This window comes from Mustela erminea, chromosome 7 (genome assembly GCF_009829155.1).
Source record: "Mustela erminea isolate mMusErm1 chromosome 7, mMusErm1.Pri, whole genome shotgun sequence".
NCBI lineage: Eukaryota > Metazoa > Chordata > Mammalia > Carnivora > Mustelidae > Mustela > Mustela erminea.
Genome location: NC_045620.1, coordinates 42,700,433 through 42,718,904, shown reverse-complemented (window position 1 = coordinate 42,718,904; position 18,472 = coordinate 42,700,433). Strand labels below are relative to the sequence as shown.

At 42.5% G+C, this 18,472-nt stretch overlaps 2 protein-coding genes across 3 annotated transcripts in view; one reads left to right on the top strand and one right to left on the bottom strand.

Moving 5' to 3' along the window:
- Window positions 1–117: 117 nt before the first annotated feature.
- Window positions 118–3,532, bottom strand: LOC116595302 (protein PET117 homolog, mitochondrial). 2 transcript variants are annotated; one of them, XM_032351486.1, is made up of 2 exons: window positions 3,321–3,532; window positions 118–291 (listed from the first exon to the last, which is right to left on the bottom strand). In XM_032351486.1, exons 1-2 carry the CDS (start codon window positions 3,414–3,416, stop codon window positions 142–144), a joined length of 246 nt encoding a protein of 81 aa, XP_032207377.1. In that variant the 5' UTR covers window positions 3,417–3,532; the 3' UTR covers window positions 118–141. The 2 variants fall into 2 exon arrangements, with proteins under 2 accessions (XP_032207377.1, XP_032207376.1); XM_032351485.1 differs by lacking the exon at window positions 3,321–3,532 and adding an exon at window positions 1,130–1,551.
- A 7,924-nt stretch (window positions 3,533–11,456) lies between these two features.
- OVOL2 (ovo like zinc finger 2) overlaps window positions 11,457–18,472 on the top strand; it is a 69,278-nt gene continuing 62,262 nt past the window's right edge. The window contains exon 1 of the mRNA XM_032351481.1: window positions 11,457–11,589. The gene's annotated coding sequence lies outside the window, so the exon portion shown is untranslated. The remainder of the gene's footprint in view (window positions 11,590–18,472) is intronic.

Genomic DNA, 18,472 nt, shown 5'->3' with positions numbered 1-18,472 from the left:
TGATCCACTGTCCTTTTCTTTGGCCAAGCTGGAAAGGACAGTGACCAAAAAAAGGCTTAAGTCCTCACTAAGCTATCCTCCATCCACACTCACACACTCACACTTGACACCGTCCCATCAATACTTGACAACCATTTGGGGTCATGTTTTTTGAGATCCTTTTGCCAACAACATCTTCTCTCTTTCTGCTTCAAGTTGCTCAGTCAAAATAATCTGTTCTCCCAAAAGACGAATGTTTTCTTTTTTCCGATTTTGTCTCTCAATGTCTCTGATCACTCCATCATGAAGCCTCTAAAAATGTAAGAAACAGATTTCAGTAACACCTTGGACAGGTGGTTTCCACCCTCGTGCCATTCAATCCGAGTAACAGTGCTACTAAAATATACTGAAAACTTTGAGACTCCAAATATGCAATTACTATTTCAACTTTCTCCATAAATGTAAAATGTAATAAACCATCAGATTCATTTGGTGGTGTACTCTACCAGTGTTATTACTAAAATGACATCTTACCATATTTTAAGAAATTCCTGAACATTTAGTATAGAGACTTAATGGGAAATAACATAAATTTAAAAAGAAAAAACTGCTCCTGTGTTGAACTTTAAGTTTGATATTCAATGCTTTAAAAGACTTGGTGAGATTTACTATAGTAACTCTATGAACTACTTTCCTGTTGGCAATTATCCTCGCTCATTAATAAACATCGAAGAAAGAAAAAAAAGGTTACTGAAATTTAAATAGTCAGGATGCAAGAAAGAGCCTGACTTTTTCTTATGTGTAAAGGGAAGTAAAAATTATACAGAATTTCTAGCCAATTACACAACTGAGAGAGATGGGAAAAATACAGAGGAAAAAATAAAGGCCCATCAGTGGTAATTATTTTGATAAGCAGTAAAGATAGGTATAAAATTCCAGAACACGGACCTAGCACCTAAGGTGAGACTTTTTAAAGCAAAAATCCAGTCATTACTAATAATTACCATTTTATAGTGTTTAGGTCACAAAACAATTTTTAACAGGGGTCTTGTGAGGTAGAGGCCTCTCTTGTGAGGGGCCCAGGCCTGAGGTTTTTGGGTTTTTTGTTTTAAATCATCAAGTCTATTTTAAAAACTCACAAAGTACCTACTTGCCGGACCTCCTCCAGGCCTAGAGTTTCATTCCCTCTTACAGTGGAGTTGAGGAATTTAAGAGTCTTGGAATAGACAACACAATTGAAAACCAACTTTTTGGAACACTGCTCCTTGGCCAGATCTCCAAGGACATTTGACTCCTCCCTCTCCAGTTGCCCCATCCCGTGCTCCTTAAACCATGACATATTCACCCACACGCCCTCCCTGCCTCCCAAGGCGCACACCATGGGCTGGAAACATTCTTCCCAAACCTGCCTCTGAGACCCCACCCTTCCTTTCTCAGACTTCAGAGTATGGCTTAGGAGCTTGCTCTCCTGCCACCATTTGTTACCTTCCTCCAACTCCAAGTTTCAGTATTTGCTGATTGCCTGTGATTTCCACTTAAACTTCCTTCCTAACCACCAACACCTCTTCACCATTACTCACGTAGCATTACTCTTTTTGTTGGTTTCCTGTAAGGATGAGTGTCAGTAGCTGGTATGGGGTAGACAGTCAAAAAATGAGAGAAAACTACAGTCATTATGTTATTTCTTGCTTCCTTGAAACTTCCAGCACACCCACCCTGTCAATCCTTTATTTTGCTCCTTCCCAGGCTGGAAAGAAAGTCCATGGTGACTGGATGTAAAATAAACACATGTTATTCTGGCCAATCTTTGCCTGCTCTTCCCCTCTCTAGCACAGTGATACTCCAGCCTGCCTGCATGTTAGAATTCCCTGGGTAGCTTTTAAAAGATGCCTAAACCAGATCCCTCATCTCCAAGAGATTCTGATTTAAGAGGTCTGGAGTAGGTTACATTGTAAAAACTTCTAAGGAACATGAGATGTGTAGCTAGTTCAGAACCAAGTTCTTACCCACCCTACTCCATACTCCTTGAAAATCCCTGCCCTCAGTGACCTCTAAGCTAATTAGGACACACTGCCCTCTACTTCATCTCAAATTTCTTTTGATCTCATTTCCTTTCACTTCTTAGAAGAGAAACTCTCCTGCCTCTGTTCCAAAAGCTACCTCCCCGAGAAGCCATACTTTTCTCCAATCTCTAACTTCTTTCATGTCCTGCCATGGTTCATCTCAATACCCCCTCCCCCAAATTCTTACACCATCACACCTTTCTCTGATTTCCAGACTGTGAACGAGGACCAAGACCTCATCTGCTTCACCTCTGTATATCAAGCACACAGCTCAGCCCAATGCAAGAAAGACTGCTTACTAGTTCACCCAGTTCATTCCTTCCATCCTTAGCAAACTAGGCTCAACTCTAACACACGTGCTGACCTAGTTGCCTGTTGTCACATTCAATATTCAGCACTGCTGTGCATCAGTTACAGATTCAGGAACGCCTATCCTTCCTTATCTTTGATTCCCAAAGTGCCTAGCGTGGAGCCTGACACTAGGTCCTTAAACATGGTGAGATCGGTCATTAAAAATGCGCCAACTAGAGTAAGGAAAATAGGAACTCAGAGACACAGAATGGACGGCTAATCTACCCATCAGTAAGTCACAGTTACTTCCAGAAACAAAAGTACCGTAAAAAAGAAAATAGTTCCCGGAATCTGGTTTCCATAACTGCTCCGTTAAAGACAAAAGACCAAAAATAAAATAAAATAAAATAAAATAAAAAGCATCCACCAAATTACCTTAGCCAAAGACACGGAAAGTGAATGCCGGGAAGCCTCCTTAACCCTGGGATCAAAACCTCACTAGCACTGAAACACATCAGGATTGAGCCTCATCCTTGGGCCTGGGTTTGGGGACAAGCCAACAACTTGGTGAGTGCACCCCACGTAAACCCCTTCCCGACTCAAGTTTGCAGCGGCCCAGGTGAGACGCTGAAAAAGTCCGTGTCACGCAGGCTGGTGGTGATTTGGGAACAGGACCGCCGACCACGCCGCGGGCGAGTCTTAGCGGGAGCCAGGCGGCTGCGGCGCCGAGGCGTCGGGGACGCCCGGGTCGCCTGGTGCCTCCCGGTGCACGCGGCCTCGGGGACTGCGGCGCCCAGGACCCGGCGGGCGGCAGCCGGGGCGCAATCGCGAGAGCGCGGGGGAGCCGGGTCGCGCCGCCGAGGAGCCCACGAAAGAGGGAAAGACGAGGAGCAGCGGAGAACCACGCGGAGACAGATCGGGGGCCAGAGGTCGCCGTCGCCGCGGCCACCGCGCGGGCCCCGGAAGAGGCGGTCACGTGACACCGACCTGCCGGTCCTGCAGCTGCTTCAGATGCACGCCGGCCACGGTGGCTGCCGTCAGCACCACCGAGAGGCCTAGCACCGCCTTCGAGCTCCTCGACATCCCCGCGCCGGCCACTGCGGCCTCCTCCTACCCGCCAGGGGCCGGGGCCGTCGCCGAACGATTTTCTGCGGGTGCGGGTCAGGCTCGACTGCTCGAGCGCAGAGCCCCGGCTGTCGGGTGCGCCGCCCGCCGCGCTAGGCGCGAGCAATCGAGAGTCGAGCGGCGTTCTCGGCTTCGGGGAGAACGTTTCTGCGGGTGAGGTCCTGGGACAGGAGTGCCTCTTCCCAATCCTCCCGACCCTGGCACACGCGCGCGCGCGCGCGCACACACACACACATACACACACAGACACACCTGGGACAGGAGTGCCTCTTCCCAATCCTCCCGACCCTGGCGCGCGCGCGCGCGCACACGCACACACGCACACACACATACACCCCTTTCCCCTCTGAGAGCGATGGTGACCCGGGTCATTTGCTCCATACCAACTTCACCAAACTCAGCCTCATTGCCCCTTTTGGCGGGGCAGATGCCGCCAGAAGATGGAGTTCTTGCTTGAAGATTCATAATTAAAGATGGAGCTCTTGCTTGAAAATTCATAATTAAATGTAGACATCTTGGTGCTGTGTGCTGGCGGGTCAGGCTCTGAGTTTCCTTAAAACAGAAAGCCTTCTGGCTAAAGAACATGCTAACTTAGCAGCGACGCCTTGTTGCCTCCAGATAAGAAAAGCACGGGTCGACTTGTTTCCCCTGTAATCTTGAAGAGATCACCTTTATAAGTTCGGAACTGATTCCCACATTACTAGGAAAACGAATGAATGAATGAGTGAACGCACGCATGCATGCATGCATGCTACAATGAGTCAGGCATTGCACAAGACACCATTTTCACTTTTCCTTAGGGTAGAAAGAAGTTTGGCTTGCAGAAACTGTAAAGTATCTGGTAGAGCACACAATGAAGAGGATTCCCATTAAGTCATTCTTTCCCTCTGGAGTTCACAGGGAGCAAGCTTCTTCCCGTGGAAACAGCTGTGGACAATGTTGATTAGGGCCAGGTCTTGGTTAGCATCACCCAACGGTTTCTTAAGCATTCATTTCTGTGGAGCTTTGCTAGTCCGGTTTCTGTTATTTCACCGTAAATGGCATGAGGTGATTATTACGGAGATGCCTGGGTGGCTCAGTTGGTTGGACGACTGCATTCGGCTCAGGTCATGATCCCGGAGTCCCGGGAGCAAGTCCCACATCTGGCTCCCAGCTCCATGGGGAGTCTGCTTCTCCCTCTGACCTCCTCGCTCATGCTCTCTCTCACTGTCTCTCTCTCAAATAAATAAATAAAATCTTTTTTAAAAATTTAAGAAATGTAATAAAATTTTTTTAAAAAGTTATTATTCTTTTCAAATCGCATTTTGTCCACAGTAATTTTCTCAGCCAAAGGAGAATGTACCATTGAATTGGAAAACTGGGTTCCTGCCTTAATAGACCATGAAGTTAGAAGAACTTTAATTTAAGGTATATTTGTATACTTTTCTAATTTAAAAAAAAGCTATATTAAACTGCTTTTTACTTGTGGACTCTAGATATTTTTCTCTGTGAGTCATTGAGCCTTCAGCAGAGTTACATGACCTTAGAATTTTGTCAGAGTCAGATCGCCTTCCATCTTATTGTGACTAATTTTTCAATTTGTCTTGTTTAAATGTAATTTTATTCTACTTTTAAAAATCCTGTATGTGGGGGCGCCTAGGGGACTCAGTGGGTTAAGCTGCTGCCTTCGGCTCAGGTCAGATCTCAGGGTCCTGGGATCGAGTCCCGCATAGGGCTCTCTGCTCAGCAGGGAGCCTGCTTCCCTCTCTCTCTCTCTCTGCCTGCCTCTCTGCCTACTTGTGATCTCTGTCTGTCAAATAAATAAATAAAAATCTTAAAAAAAAATCCTTGTGTTAACAGTGTCAGATGAAAAAGTGGATTATCTGTTTAAGTATTTATGATCCTCAGCAGGGCATTTTGTGTAATTACTGCCACATAAATGACTGAAATGTGAGAGAATGACTGTAGACTCCTATATCCAATAATCACAAGAAAAGAGACAGGGAGACAGTTGACAAGTGGCAGTTGTTATGTACCGCCCCCTCCCCCCAGGATGGATTAGTGTCCTGATTAGAAGAGCAAGAGACTAGAGCTCTTTCTAGGACATAGCAAGAAGACGCCATCTCCAGACCAGGAAGGACCCTCACTGGAACCCAGCCAGGGCTGGCACCCTGATCTCAGAGTTCCCAGGCTCTATAACTGACAAATTTCTCTTGTTTAAGCCATGCAGTCTTTGGTTTTTTTGTTATAGCAGCCCAAGCTAAGACAGCAATGAACTGTTCCCCAAAGTTAAGCATGGGTGTGGATTCCTGCTCCAGAGTCAGTATCATCAATAGCGAAGATTCAAGACCCAGTTCTCTCTCAGAACCTTCCAGCAACTCTTCTCCAGGAGACAGATGCTGACTGATCTTGAATTCTTCACTGTCTTTTTCTCAGTGGTAAATCATCACTTATGCCAGCTAAAAGTCCTAGCTAACCATGGAAAAGTCCCACCTAACCATTGTAGAATCTCAGTAAGAGGTGCTCCTGAAATAATCACAAGAGGTAAGTAGAGGCAGAGCTCCTACTACAAGGTAGAAGGCATAAAATTGAGACCCACCCATCCACGGGAGAGTTAAAAAATCACTTCATGGGGCGCCTGGGTGGCTCAGTGGGATAAAGTCTCTGCCTTCTGCTCAGGTCATGATCCCAGGGACCTGGGATCAAGCCCCACATCGGGCTCTCTGCTCAGCAGGGAGCCTGCTTCCTCCTCTCTCTCTTCTGGCCTGTCTGCCTACGTGTGATCTCTATCTGTCAAATAAATAAATAAAATCTTTAATAAAAAAATAAATAAATAAAATCACTTCATAATACTGGCACTTAGCACGTTAACAAGCTGCATGAATTTCAAAGCTTTTTATCCCTTGACTATCCTCTCTCTGAGTCCTCCACCCCCAGCTCCCACTATTCTACTCTCTGCTTCCGTGGCTTTGACTTTCTTAGGTTCCACGTATAAGTGAGATCATACCATATTTGTCTTTCTGTCTCTGGCTTATTTCACTTAGCATGATACCCTTCAGGTTCATCCATGTTGTTGCAAATGGATTTCCTTCTTTTCCATGGTAGAATAATATCCGTGTTTGTGTGTGTGGTGTGTGTGACATATTCTTTATCTATTCATCTGTCAATGGACAACTTACAGTGTTTCCATATCTTGGATAACATAGGAATATAGATAGCTCCTCAAAATTCTGATTTTATTTCCTTTGGATTTATACACAGAAGTGCAGTTGCTGAATCACATGGTAGTTCTATTTTTAATTTCTTGAGGAATCTGCATACCGTTTTTCATAGTGGCTGTACCAATTTATATTCCTACCTACTTTACCCCATATCCCCACCAACACTTCTTACTTCTTGTCTTTTTGATGACCACCATTCTGACAGGTGTGAGGTGATACTTCTCTGTGATTATAATTTGTGTTTTCCTGATTTTCCTGACAGTGATGTCAAGCACCTTTTCATCTACCTATTGACCATTTCAGTTATAAGACGAATGAGTTCTGGGGTTTTAATATACAGCATGATGACTACAGTGAACCATACTGTGTTGTATACTTGGAATTTGCTAAGAGAGTAGATCTTAATTGTTCTCATCACTCCCCAAAAGGGAAGCAATTCGAAGTGATGGATGGGTCCATGAGCCTGACTGTAGTCGTTATTTCACAATGTGCAGGTGTATCAAATCACCACATTGGACACAATTGTAAATATAAACAATTTTTACTTGTAAATTATGCCTCAATAAAGTTAGGAAGACAAGAAATTGTAAGAAAATTTTTAAAGGGGGTGCTTGGGTGGCTCAGTGGGTTAAAGCCTCTGCCTTCGGCTCAGGTCATGATCCCAGGGTCCTGGGATCGAGCCCCACATCGGGCTCTTTGCTCCGCAGGGAGCCTGCTTCCTCCCCTCTCTCTCTCTGCCTGCCTCTCTGCCTACTTGTGATCTGTCAAATAAATAAAATCTTTTAATAAATAAATAAATAAATGAATAAAAGAAAAATATCTCATGAAAAAAAATTTTTTTAAAGCACCAAGAAGAAAAAATACATTATACATATACACATATACACACGAAAAGAAAAGACAAGAAGTACTGATATGTGTTACAACATGGATGAACCTGGAAACCTTGAAAACAGTATGCTAAGTGTAAGAGGCACAAAAGACTGGGTGTTCTATGATTCCATTTATATAAAGTGTCCGGAATAGGCAAATCCATAGACACAGAAAGTAGATTACTGTTTGCCAAGGGCTGGGGGGTTTGGGGGATGGGGAGTGACTGCAAATGAGTTTCTTTTTGGGGATAATTAAAATGTTCTAGAATCAGATCGTGTGGATGGGTGCACAACTCTTGACTCTGCTAAAACTTACTGAATTGGACACCTTAAAGGGTAAATTTTATGATATATTAATAGTTTCACTGGAGCTATTAAAAGAAGGTGAAAAAAGGCTGTTGGTATGTATCAACTCCTTTCTTCTTCACAATGACCCTACAAAACAGGTGCTGTTGGAGTCCCCATTTTACAGATGAGGAAACTGAGGCACAGAGTGCTATATAACTTGCCCAGAGTCCCAAGCCAGAAAGTTACAGAGCAACCTAATTGGTTTTTAATTTTGTTTTCAAAGACATAAAAGATTAATTTTGCCTGGTTTATTTATTTATTTATTTAAATTTATTTATTTGACAGACAGAGATCACAAGCAGGCAGAGAGGCAGGCAGAGAGAGGAGGAAGCAGGCTCCCTGCTGAGCAGAGAGCCCAGGGGCTCGATCCCAGCACCCTGGGATCATGACCTGAGCCAAAAGCAGAGGCTTAACCCACTGAGCCACCCAGGCTCCCCAATTTTGCAGGGTTTAAAGTTTAAAACAGAGAACTTGTATCTTCTGTCAATAGATACAAGGAGAATGCGTGTATCTAGAATCTTCCAATCCTATATTTTAGCGACTTAAAAAGTGGGAGGGGAGAGCTAAGCAAGAGAGAGAGAGAGGAAAGAGGGAGGAAGACAGGACTCCCCTGCCCATGGGAGAAGGGAGAGAGAGAGAGAAAGAGAACAGAAAAACCACCAGGAACCTGCCATAGGTTCTGGGAGAATAGCACTCACCTCCCTCGGATGTCCACCGGAAAATGGACTTCCAAGAGATGTGCTCCATTTACGTGGCCCCTTGGAATTCTGGTTTTGGGTCTTTCATTCCTTTCTTTGCTAGGAGAGCCTTGCAGCACCCAGCAGAATAGTGTTCTCGGAAGATGGTCTCTGTGAGCTAGGCACTGCAGGAACAAAGAGGTGGGAAGCAGGAATTCTGGCTTCACTCTGGGAACAATCCCTTACCTTTGGGGCCTCAATTTCCTCCTCTGTACTATGGGTACAATGATATGTCCGCTACCTCCTTGGAATTAGTATCACACCTGCACCAAAAGCCAGGCAGGTGGTGATAATGCAAGTTGGAGCATCCCAGCCAGGGAGTCTTAGGGGGCCCTGGGGAGAGGGGGAGAGGGAGGGCTCCTGTCACTACTGCTGCTGGGAGTGGCCCTCAATCCTTGCTTCACATATTTAGGAAATGTCTCTTCCTTTGCAGCTCAGTGGGCCTTCTGGTGACATCTCAGTGGGGGTCAGCAGTGAGGACCTTGCTCAAATTCTGGAGGAGTTTCATTGTTTCCAAATACTTAGTAGGACAGAGTTCTTTTGGATTCAAAATCAAATCACATTATCAGAAAAAAAAAGTCAACATTACCATTGTTAATAGAAGAAAAGAGCTAAGTAGAGACTTTAAATATAATTTTGGGGGCGCCTGGTTTGCTCAGTGGGTTAAAGCCTCTGCCTTCGGCTCAGGTCATGATCCCAGGGTCGTGGGATCGAGCCCCACATTGGGCTCTCTGCTTAGCAGGGAGCCGGCTTCCTCCTCTCTCACTCTCTTCCTGCCTCTCTGCCTACTTGTGATCTGTTAAATAAATAAATAAAATCTTAAAAAAAAATAAATATAATTTCGACTGCTTGGGGCCCCTGGGTGGCTCAGTCTGTTAAGCATCTGCCTTCAGTTCAGGTCATGATCCCAGAGTCCTGAGATCCAGCCCTGCGTGGGGCTTCCTGCTCAGTGGGAAGCCTGCTTCTCCCTTTCCCTTGGCCCCTCCCCCAGCTTGTGCGCGCGCGCTCGCTCTCTCTCTCTCTAATAAATTAAAAAAATTTTAAATTACAAATCTTAAAAAATCTTTTTTAAAAAGTCTTGATCAGGATTTCTGTACAGACACTTTATTATTTTTTTTTAATTTTTCTTAAGTTTATTTTTTTAGTAATCTCTATATCCAACGTGGGGCTTGAACTCACAAACCCGAGATAAAGGGTCATACCTTCTTCTGACTGAGCCAGCCAGGCACCCCTCCGTGCAGCTTTAAACATAAAACTTGGTATAAAAAAGACACAGAGAAACAAGCTGTAGTTTTTCATTAAAAAAAAAAAAAATCATGGAGTTGTTATCAGGAGATTTTATATGGATTCAATATTTGAATCTGCCCCAATACTTTGCTTTTGTTTTTCTTTTCATAATAATAGAGTATCATAGATTTATTTTATCTTTTTTTTTTTTTAAGAATATATATAAAGACAATGTAAATACTGATCATCCATGACGCTGCGTCTCAGAATCTCATGCTCTACATACTGAGCGAGCCAGGAGCCCTTCCATGAAGCTCCCTCCAGCTGATCCCAGCGAGCTGTACAAATATCCCGTCGTTATGTTTATCAGGATGATACAAAGATTTGGAAACAGGGTGAGTTTAACACAATTTGTTTTGTGGACCAGAACTTCTGAACCTCTCATCTCTCCGCCTCTCTTCTAGTGTCCTGGTATCCTGAGATCATACGAACTCCCACCCCTCTCAATTTTGGACTGATGTGCAAATGACCACTGTTCTCCGCTGCTGTCCCCATAGAAGGACAGTGGTGCTCTATTCACAACTGCTGTCGCTTCAGTGTTGGTTTTGATGGGAGCTGGAAATGCAGCCATTGGTGACATTAAAACAGGAAGACTCAGAAGCCTGTTTGCTCAAACTCAGGTGTAGGGGAAACCTGTGGGCTTTAGATGGCTAGCTACCCCATCCTCGCTGAGCTGTTTTCAACCCTTGAAGTCCCTTTTGAAATTGCTTGCTTGCAGGATCATTCTTCTATGTCAAATCCCTGGGAGACACAAAGACTGCCATCAGCCTGAGCTTAATTTGTAAGACAAAGATATAAATCTGACCTTCTGAGAAAGCTCTAAGGCTCTGCATTCCTAGGGGAGGAAGCCCCGACTGCCCTCTGCCCTCCCCTCCAGCCTTTTACAAGGAGGAGGAGACATCAAAAAGAAGTACAGTTGGAAATCAGGGGTTTGGAGAAGAACCAAGAAATGAAAACTAAGTCGGGGGAGTACAATCATCTCCCTCCGTTTGAACAATGTGGTCACACAATGCTTGTTCCACCTTAGCTCATACAAGGGCAGGATTTGGAAAAAAACAAAACAATGTCTTCACTACCCAGTGTATAATTTGGCTTCTGTTTTGTGGGCTTGAATCAGGGCCAGGTCTTTGCAGCTATTATGGGAAAGCTGGGTTTCCAAGTCACTTCTGTTTCAGCGAATATTAATCATCAGTACTCTGGTGGGAGATATTAATAGGAAGGCATAGGTTTAAAGTAGGATAAACGGTGGGCACGAATGTAGCAGGTATGGGCAGACGCCTAGGGCAATGGATGAGAAGGTTGTATGGGGCATATCTCCTATAGAAAGAGGAGGCAGCGAGGGGGCTGGATTTGTTTAGGAAGAAGGTGGAGGGTGTCAACTGGATTGGCACCAGTGTCTGACCTTTGCAAAAATGTGCCAATCTCAACACCAAATGATTCCAGAAATATCACATCACATGATACCCTCTAAAGCACCCTTATGACTATTTAAAAAGCAAACATGGAGCTCCGCTCAGGTAGGGCCCTGTAGTGGGCTTTAACAGACAGGGAATACAATAGGGCCCCATCTTCTTTGGGTTTAACTTCTAAAGTCAACCCTCAACTTGTCAAGCAAAAATCACAGTCGAGACTGCCCTTGAAAATCGCTTAGGAAGACTACATGTTGGAGACCATAGACTTCATTTTGGTAAGTCTGACACAGTTTTTTGTCTGGCCCTGAAACTGATTGCTGTGAATTCAGTGGAGTATTTATTTAATTTATTGGGAATTCTGTGTAGGAGAGTTGTCTCTTCTCTCTCATTTAGTAATGTATGCAAGCATTCATTTATATCCACGAGGACTCACACGTACTTATTTTGTACTTTGGTTTATAACACAGCATTACTTTAACTTGCAGGTCAAATTGTTAAAGCTTTGACCATGGGGAGCCCTTCCAGCTGCCTTCTGTACCCTTTGACATATCCCCACCAATGTGGGTTTTTCTTTTTTTCATACTTGCTTACTTTCTGGCATGCAAGTTAGCATGATTTGTTGAACCTTTGTTGTAAACATGACCCCCTTGTTAAAAATTATTGACCATATACATGAGGGTTTACTTCTGGGCTCTCTATTCTGTCCCGTTGTTCTGCATGTCTGTCCTTAAATGCCAGTCAGAACAATACTGTTTTGATTACTGTAAGTTTATAATAAGTTTTGAAATCAAATCTGAGTCCTCCAACTCTGATATTTTTCCAGATTGCTTTGGCAATTTGGGGTCGCATGAGATAGTATATGAATGTTAGGACTGGTGTTTCTAGTTCTGCAAGGAATACCACTTGGATTTTGATAGGGAATGCATAGGAGCACTTAGGGGAATATTGTCACCTTAGCAATGCTACGTCTTCCAATTCATCGGGAAATGTTTTTCCATTTATTTATATCTTTCTTTAACTGGGGGGGGGGCAATATTTGGGGTTTCCAGTGTACAAGTCTTTCTCCTCCTTTGTTAAATCCACTCCCAAGAATTTTATTATTTCTGATGCTGTTTTCTTTTTTTTTTTTTTTTTATTTTATTAATATATTTGACAAAGAGAGAGATCACAAGTAGGCAGAGAGCAAGGGGGAAGCAGGCTCCCTGCTGAGCAAAGAGCCAGTAGTGGGGCTCGATCTCAGGACCCTGAGATCCCAGGACCCTGAGATCATGACCTGAGCCGAAGGCAGAGGCTTAACCCACTGAAACACCCAGGTGCCCCCTGATCTTGGGGTCTTGAGATAAAGCCCCACATGGGGTTGTGCAATCAGTGGGGAGTCTGCTTGAGATTCACTCATGCTCTGTCTCTCTCTATATATATATAATAAATAAATCCTTTTTAAAATGCAGGTGATTTTTGTACATTGATCTTGTATCCTGCGACTTTGCTGAATTTATCGTGTATAGACTCTTTAGGGGTGTCTGTGTATAAAAGTATGTTATCTGTGAATGGAGATAATTTCACTCCTTCCTTTCCAATGTAAGTGTCTTTTCTTTTTCTTGCCGTGTTTCCCTGGCTAGGACTTCAGTACTATATGGAGCAGAAGTGGCAAAAGGGGGCATCGTTGTCTTGTCCTGGATCTTAGGGGAAAAGATTTCAGTCTTTTACCGTTGGGGATGATATTATCTACTGGTTTTTCATATATGGCCTTTATCCTGTTGAGGAAGTGTCCTTCCATTTCTAGTTTATTAAGTGTCGGGTTTTTTTATATTAAAAAAGGTGTTGAATTTTGTCAAATGCTTTTTCTGGTTGTGTGGGTTTCTCCTTCATTCAGTTAATGTGATGTGTTACAACACTGATTTTCATATCTGAACCAGGCTTGCATTCCAGGAATGAATCCTACTTGGTCAAGATGGATGATTTTTTTTTTTTTTTAAGATTTTATTTCTTGGGGCGCCCAGGTGGCTCAGTTGGTTGAGCAGCTGCCTTCAGCTCGGGTCATGATTCCAGGGTCCTGGGATCGAGCCCCACATCAGGCTCCCTGCTCAGCAGAGAGCCTGCTTCTCTCTCTCCCCCTCTCCGACGCTCTGCTTCCTTGTGCTCTCTCTCTAACTCTGTCAAATAAATAAAATATTTAAAAAAAAAAAAAGATTTTATTTCTTTATTTGACAGAGATCACAAGTAGGCAGAGAGACAGGCAGAGAGAGGAGGAAGCAGGCTCCCCGGTGAGCATAGAGCCCGATGTGGGGCTCGATCCCAAGACCCCAGGATCATGACCTGAGCCGAAGGCAGAGGCTTTAACCCACTGAGCCACCCAGGCACCCTGCATGATCTTTTTTAATATGCTTCTGAATTTGGGGGCACCTGGGTGGCTCTGTCATTGGGCGTCTGCCTTTGGCTCCGGTCATGATCCCAGGGTCCTGGGGTGGAGCTCCCTGGTCAGCGGGAAGCCTGCTTCTCCCTTTCCCACTTCCCCTGCTTGTATTCCCTCTCTCAATGTCTCTCTCTCTGTCAAATAAATAAATAAAATCTTAAAACAAAATATCTTGCTGAATTTGATTTGCTAGTATTTTTTTTTTTTTTTAAACAAATCCACCTTTTTATTTGCAGGGCCAATTATCACTTGTACTCAGTTTTCTAGTATTTTATTGGGGATTTTCCCATCAGTATTCATCAGGGATATTGGTGTATAAATTTTTATTTCTTATAGTGTCTTTGTTTTGGTATCCGGGTAGTGCTGGTCTCATAGAATGAGTTAGGTAGTGTTCCCTCCTCTTCATTTTTTTTTTTTAAGATTTTTTTTTTTTATTTGTTAGAGAGAGAGAGAGAGCGAGCAAGTGAAAAGAGCAGTAGGCAGAGGGAGAAGCGGGCTACCTGCCAAACAAGAAGCCTGGTATGGGACTCCTTCCCAGGATCCTGGGATCATGACCTGAGCCCAAGGAAGATGCTTAACTGACTAAGCCACCCAAGCATCCCCTCTTCTTCAGTTTTTAAAAGATTTGGGGAAGGACTGGTATTCATTCTTTAAATATCTGGTAGAATTCACTACTGAAGTCATCTGACCCAGGACATTAACTTTGTTGGGAGGTTTTTGGTTACTGATTCAATCTCAATAATATAGGTATATTCGGATTTTCTGTTTCTTTGTGATTCAGTTTTGTTAGATTGTTTCTAGAAATTGTCCATTTCATCTAGGTTACCCTGTCTATTGGCATGTAGCATTCATAGTAGTCTCCTAAAATCATTCTTATTTCCATAAAATTTATAATACTGTCCACACTTCCATTTCTGATTTTGATGATTTGAGTCTTTTATATCTTTTTTTCCCTGGTCAGTTGAACTAAAACCTCATTTAGGGCCACCTGGATGGCTCAGTTGGTGGAGAATGCAACTCTTATCTCAGGGTTGTAAGTTCAAGCCCCACATTGGGCATAGAGATTACTTAAAATAAAATATATTTTTTTAAAGTTTGTTTATTTCATTGACTTTTTGAAGAATTATCTTTTAGTTTTATTGTTTTTTTCTTCCCTTCTGTTTTTCTATTCTCTATTTCATTCCTACCTCTGCTTTAATCTCGATTATTTCCTTCTTTCTGCTAGATTTGGGTTTAGTTTGCTCTCCTTTCCAGTTTAGGCTTAGGTTATTGATCTGAGATATGTCTTCTTTTTCAGTGTGTGCATTTACTGCTATAAATTTTCCTCTTAGCACTGTTTTCACTGAATCCCAAACATTTTGGTATTTTGTGTCTTTGTTTTCATTTGTCTCAAGGTATTTTCTAATTTCCCTTGTGATTTTTCCTTTGACCCACTGTTTACTTAAAAGCACGCTTTTGGACACCTGGGTGGTTCAGTTGGTTAAGCGTCTTCCTTTGGCTCAGGTAATGACCTCAGGGTCCTGGTATGGAGCCCGGCATCAGGCTCCCTGCTGGGCGGGGAGTCTGCTTCTCTCTCTCTCCCTCTGTCCCTCCCTACTGCTCATGCTCTCTCTCTTTCTCTCAAATAAATACATAAAATATATTTTTTAAAAAAAGCATGCTGTTTCTTTTTTCTTTTTTCAAGTTTTTATTTAAATTCCAGTTAATTAACATGCAGTGTAATAATTAGTTCCACATGTGGAATTTAATGTAAAAGCATGCTGATTAATTTACATGTATTTCTGACTTTTCCAGTTTTCCTTCTGTAATTGATTTCTTGCTTCATTCCATCATGATCAGAAAAGATACTTTGATTTTAATCTTTTAAAATTCATTAAGACTTGTTTTTTAGCCTAACATATGGTCTCTCTGGAAAGTGTTCAGGAAGTCAGTTGAGAGAAACCTATATGCCGCTGTTGGGAAGCGTGTTCTACGTATGTCTGGTTTATGGTGTTGTTAAAGTCCTCTATTTCCGGGGCGCCCGGGTGGCTCAGTGGGTTGAAGCCTCTGCCTTCGGCTCAGGTCATGATCCCAGGGGTCCTGGGATTGAGCCCCGCATCGGGCTTTCTGCTCAGCAAGGAGCCTGCTTCCTCCTCTCTCTCTGCCTACTTGTGATCTGTCAAATAAATACGTAAAATCTTAAAAAAAAAAAAAAGTCCTCTATTTCCTTATTGATTGTCTATCCTTATTGAAAGGAGTATGGGGAAGTCCTCTACTATTATAGTAATGTCTATTTCAGGGAGCCTGGGTGGTTCAGTCATTAAGCATCTGCTTACTGCTTAGGTCAGGATCCCGGGGTCCTGGGATGGAATCCCGCATCAGGCTTCCTGTTCAGTGGGGAGTCTGCTTCTCCCTCTGCCTGCTGCCCCCCCTGCTTGTGCTCTCTCTCTCTCTGTCAAATAAATAAATAAAATCTTAAAAAAAAAAAAAAAGAAAGAAAGAAATGTCTATTTCTCCCTGCAATTCTGCCAATGTTTCCTTCTTATATTTTGACTTTCTAATGTTTAGTGTATATATATTTATAAATGTTATATCTTCTTGGGGGAATTGACCTTATTATCAATATATTATATGCCTCTTATCTCTTATAACACTTTTGTCTTGTCTGATATTAATATAGCCACCCCTGCTCTCTTTGGTTACTGTTTGCATGGCATATTTTTTCCCATTGTTTCACTTTCAATTTATTCTGCCTCTTGAGATCTAAAATGAGTCTGTTGTAGACAGCATACAGTTTGATCATGTTTTTTAATTCATTCTTCCAGTCTATGCCTTTGATTGGAGACTTCAGTCTGTTTCATTTAAAGTAATTACTGATAGGGGACACCAGGCTGGCTTAGTTGGTAGGCAGAACATGTGACTCTTGATCTCAGGGTTGTAAGCTCAAGCCCCATGTTGGGTATGGAGATTACTTAAAAATAAAATCTTTTTTAAAAAAGTGAAGTAATTACTGGTAAAAAGGACTTACTTCTGCCATTTAGCTATTAATTTTCCATAGGTCTTATAACTTTTTTGTCCTTCATTTCTTCCATTACTACCTTCTTTTGTGTTTAGTTGATTTTTTGGCAATGACATATTTTTATGTCTTTCTCATTTACTTTGATGTATATTCTATAGATATTTTTTGTGGTACCCTGGAGATTACATATAACATCTCATAGTTATTAAATCTAATTTGAGTTGGTATCACTTAACCCAATTACACACAAAAATTCTACTCCTATAAAGCTCTATCCCTCTTCTTCTTTTTTTTTTTTAAGATTTTATTTATTTATTTGACAGAAAGAGAGATCACAAGTAGACAGGCAGAGAGAGGAGGGGAAGCAGGCTCCCTGCGGAGCAGAGAGCCCGATATGGAGCTCAATCCCAGGACCCTGAGATCATGACCTGAGCTGAAGGCAGAGGCTTAACCCTCTGAGCCACCCAGGCACCCCTCTATCCCTCTTCTTTATGTTCTTATGTCTTGCTGTCAGAAATTACACCTTTATGTAATTTTGTACACACTAACATATTTTTGTGCATTTGTCTTTTAAATCCTTCAGCAAATAAAAAGTGGAGTTACAGTTTTGCAATTGTAAAATGCAAAATGTTGACGTTTAATATAATACTAAAATATGAAATATTGTCATATGATATGGCTTTTATGTTTATTCATGTATTTACCTTTACCACAAAACTTTCTCACCATTGAGAAGGTGGGTTTTTCTTGACTGAGTTTTTGCTTGGTTGCTGAAAAACTTTTGTTGGTTTCTAAAGCTCCTACAATATTATTCAGACAGTTTTTCGTTGTTTTCCCCATGTTTCTATGGGTAAATGAGATTCCTGAAGTAAGAAGTGAAATTCCTGAGGTAGGGCTTTCTAGTTTACCATTTTACCCATGTCACTCCCTTCATTTCCTTTTGTTGTCTCATTATGGCTTACTTAATCCTGTGGAGCTCTAATTTGTGTTCTTGAGTTTCCTTTGTTGAATGTTGTAAGTCATGGCAATATGTATGTAGTCAAATTTTTGTCTACTCCTGGGCAACATTATTCTGTCACCTTACAAAGTTATTACAATATTATTGAGCTCTTAAGATTTATTTATTTATTTTGAGAAAGAGGGACAGAGCATGAGCAGAAGCAGGGGGAGGGGCAAAAGCAGAGAATCTTTCAAGCAGACTCCCTGCTGAGTGAGGAGCCCCCCAGAGGGCTCCTAGGGCTCAATCTTACAACCCATGAGATCATGACCTGAATGGAAACCAAGAGTCAGACGCTCAACCAACTGAGTCACTCAAGCGCCCTCTCCTTTGTTTTCTTGTTGGTATCTGTATACATCCTTTACCATTTCTTCTTCTGCTTCTATAGTTATTATTATCATGATTATCATCACTTAATCTTTGAAGGAAGTGAGTTCTCTGTGGGGCTATTTGCAGGAGAAATGTATGGAAGGATCAGGACATAAGACATCAAGAATGTTTCTCATGACATAGGGTTCATGGTTAGTGAATTATTTTAGCTTTTACCTCTCCTCAACCAACCAAGACTGACTCTGCTCACGATCAGGGATGTCTCTTCATCCTGTCATCCTCCCCAGCCTCACTGACTGAGTCTGCAAATAAGTATTCTCTGGTGATTTCTTATTCAGCCCTGTCTTCACTCTTCATTCATTCACTCCTTCATTCAATAAATATTTTTTATTTGAAGTATAATTGGCATACAATATTCTA

Excerpts from the sequence above, each read along its gene's own strand:
- LOC116595302 (XM_032351485.1), bottom strand. The coding sequence starts at position 1,360 with ATGGTGTGCGCCTTGGGAGGCAGGGAGGGCGTGTGGGTGAATATGTCA. Across the intron at positions 292-1,129 it reads GCCTGGAGGAGGTCCGGCAA|AGGCTTCATGATGGAGTGAT; the intron begins GTAGGTACTTTG and ends TTACATTTTTAG.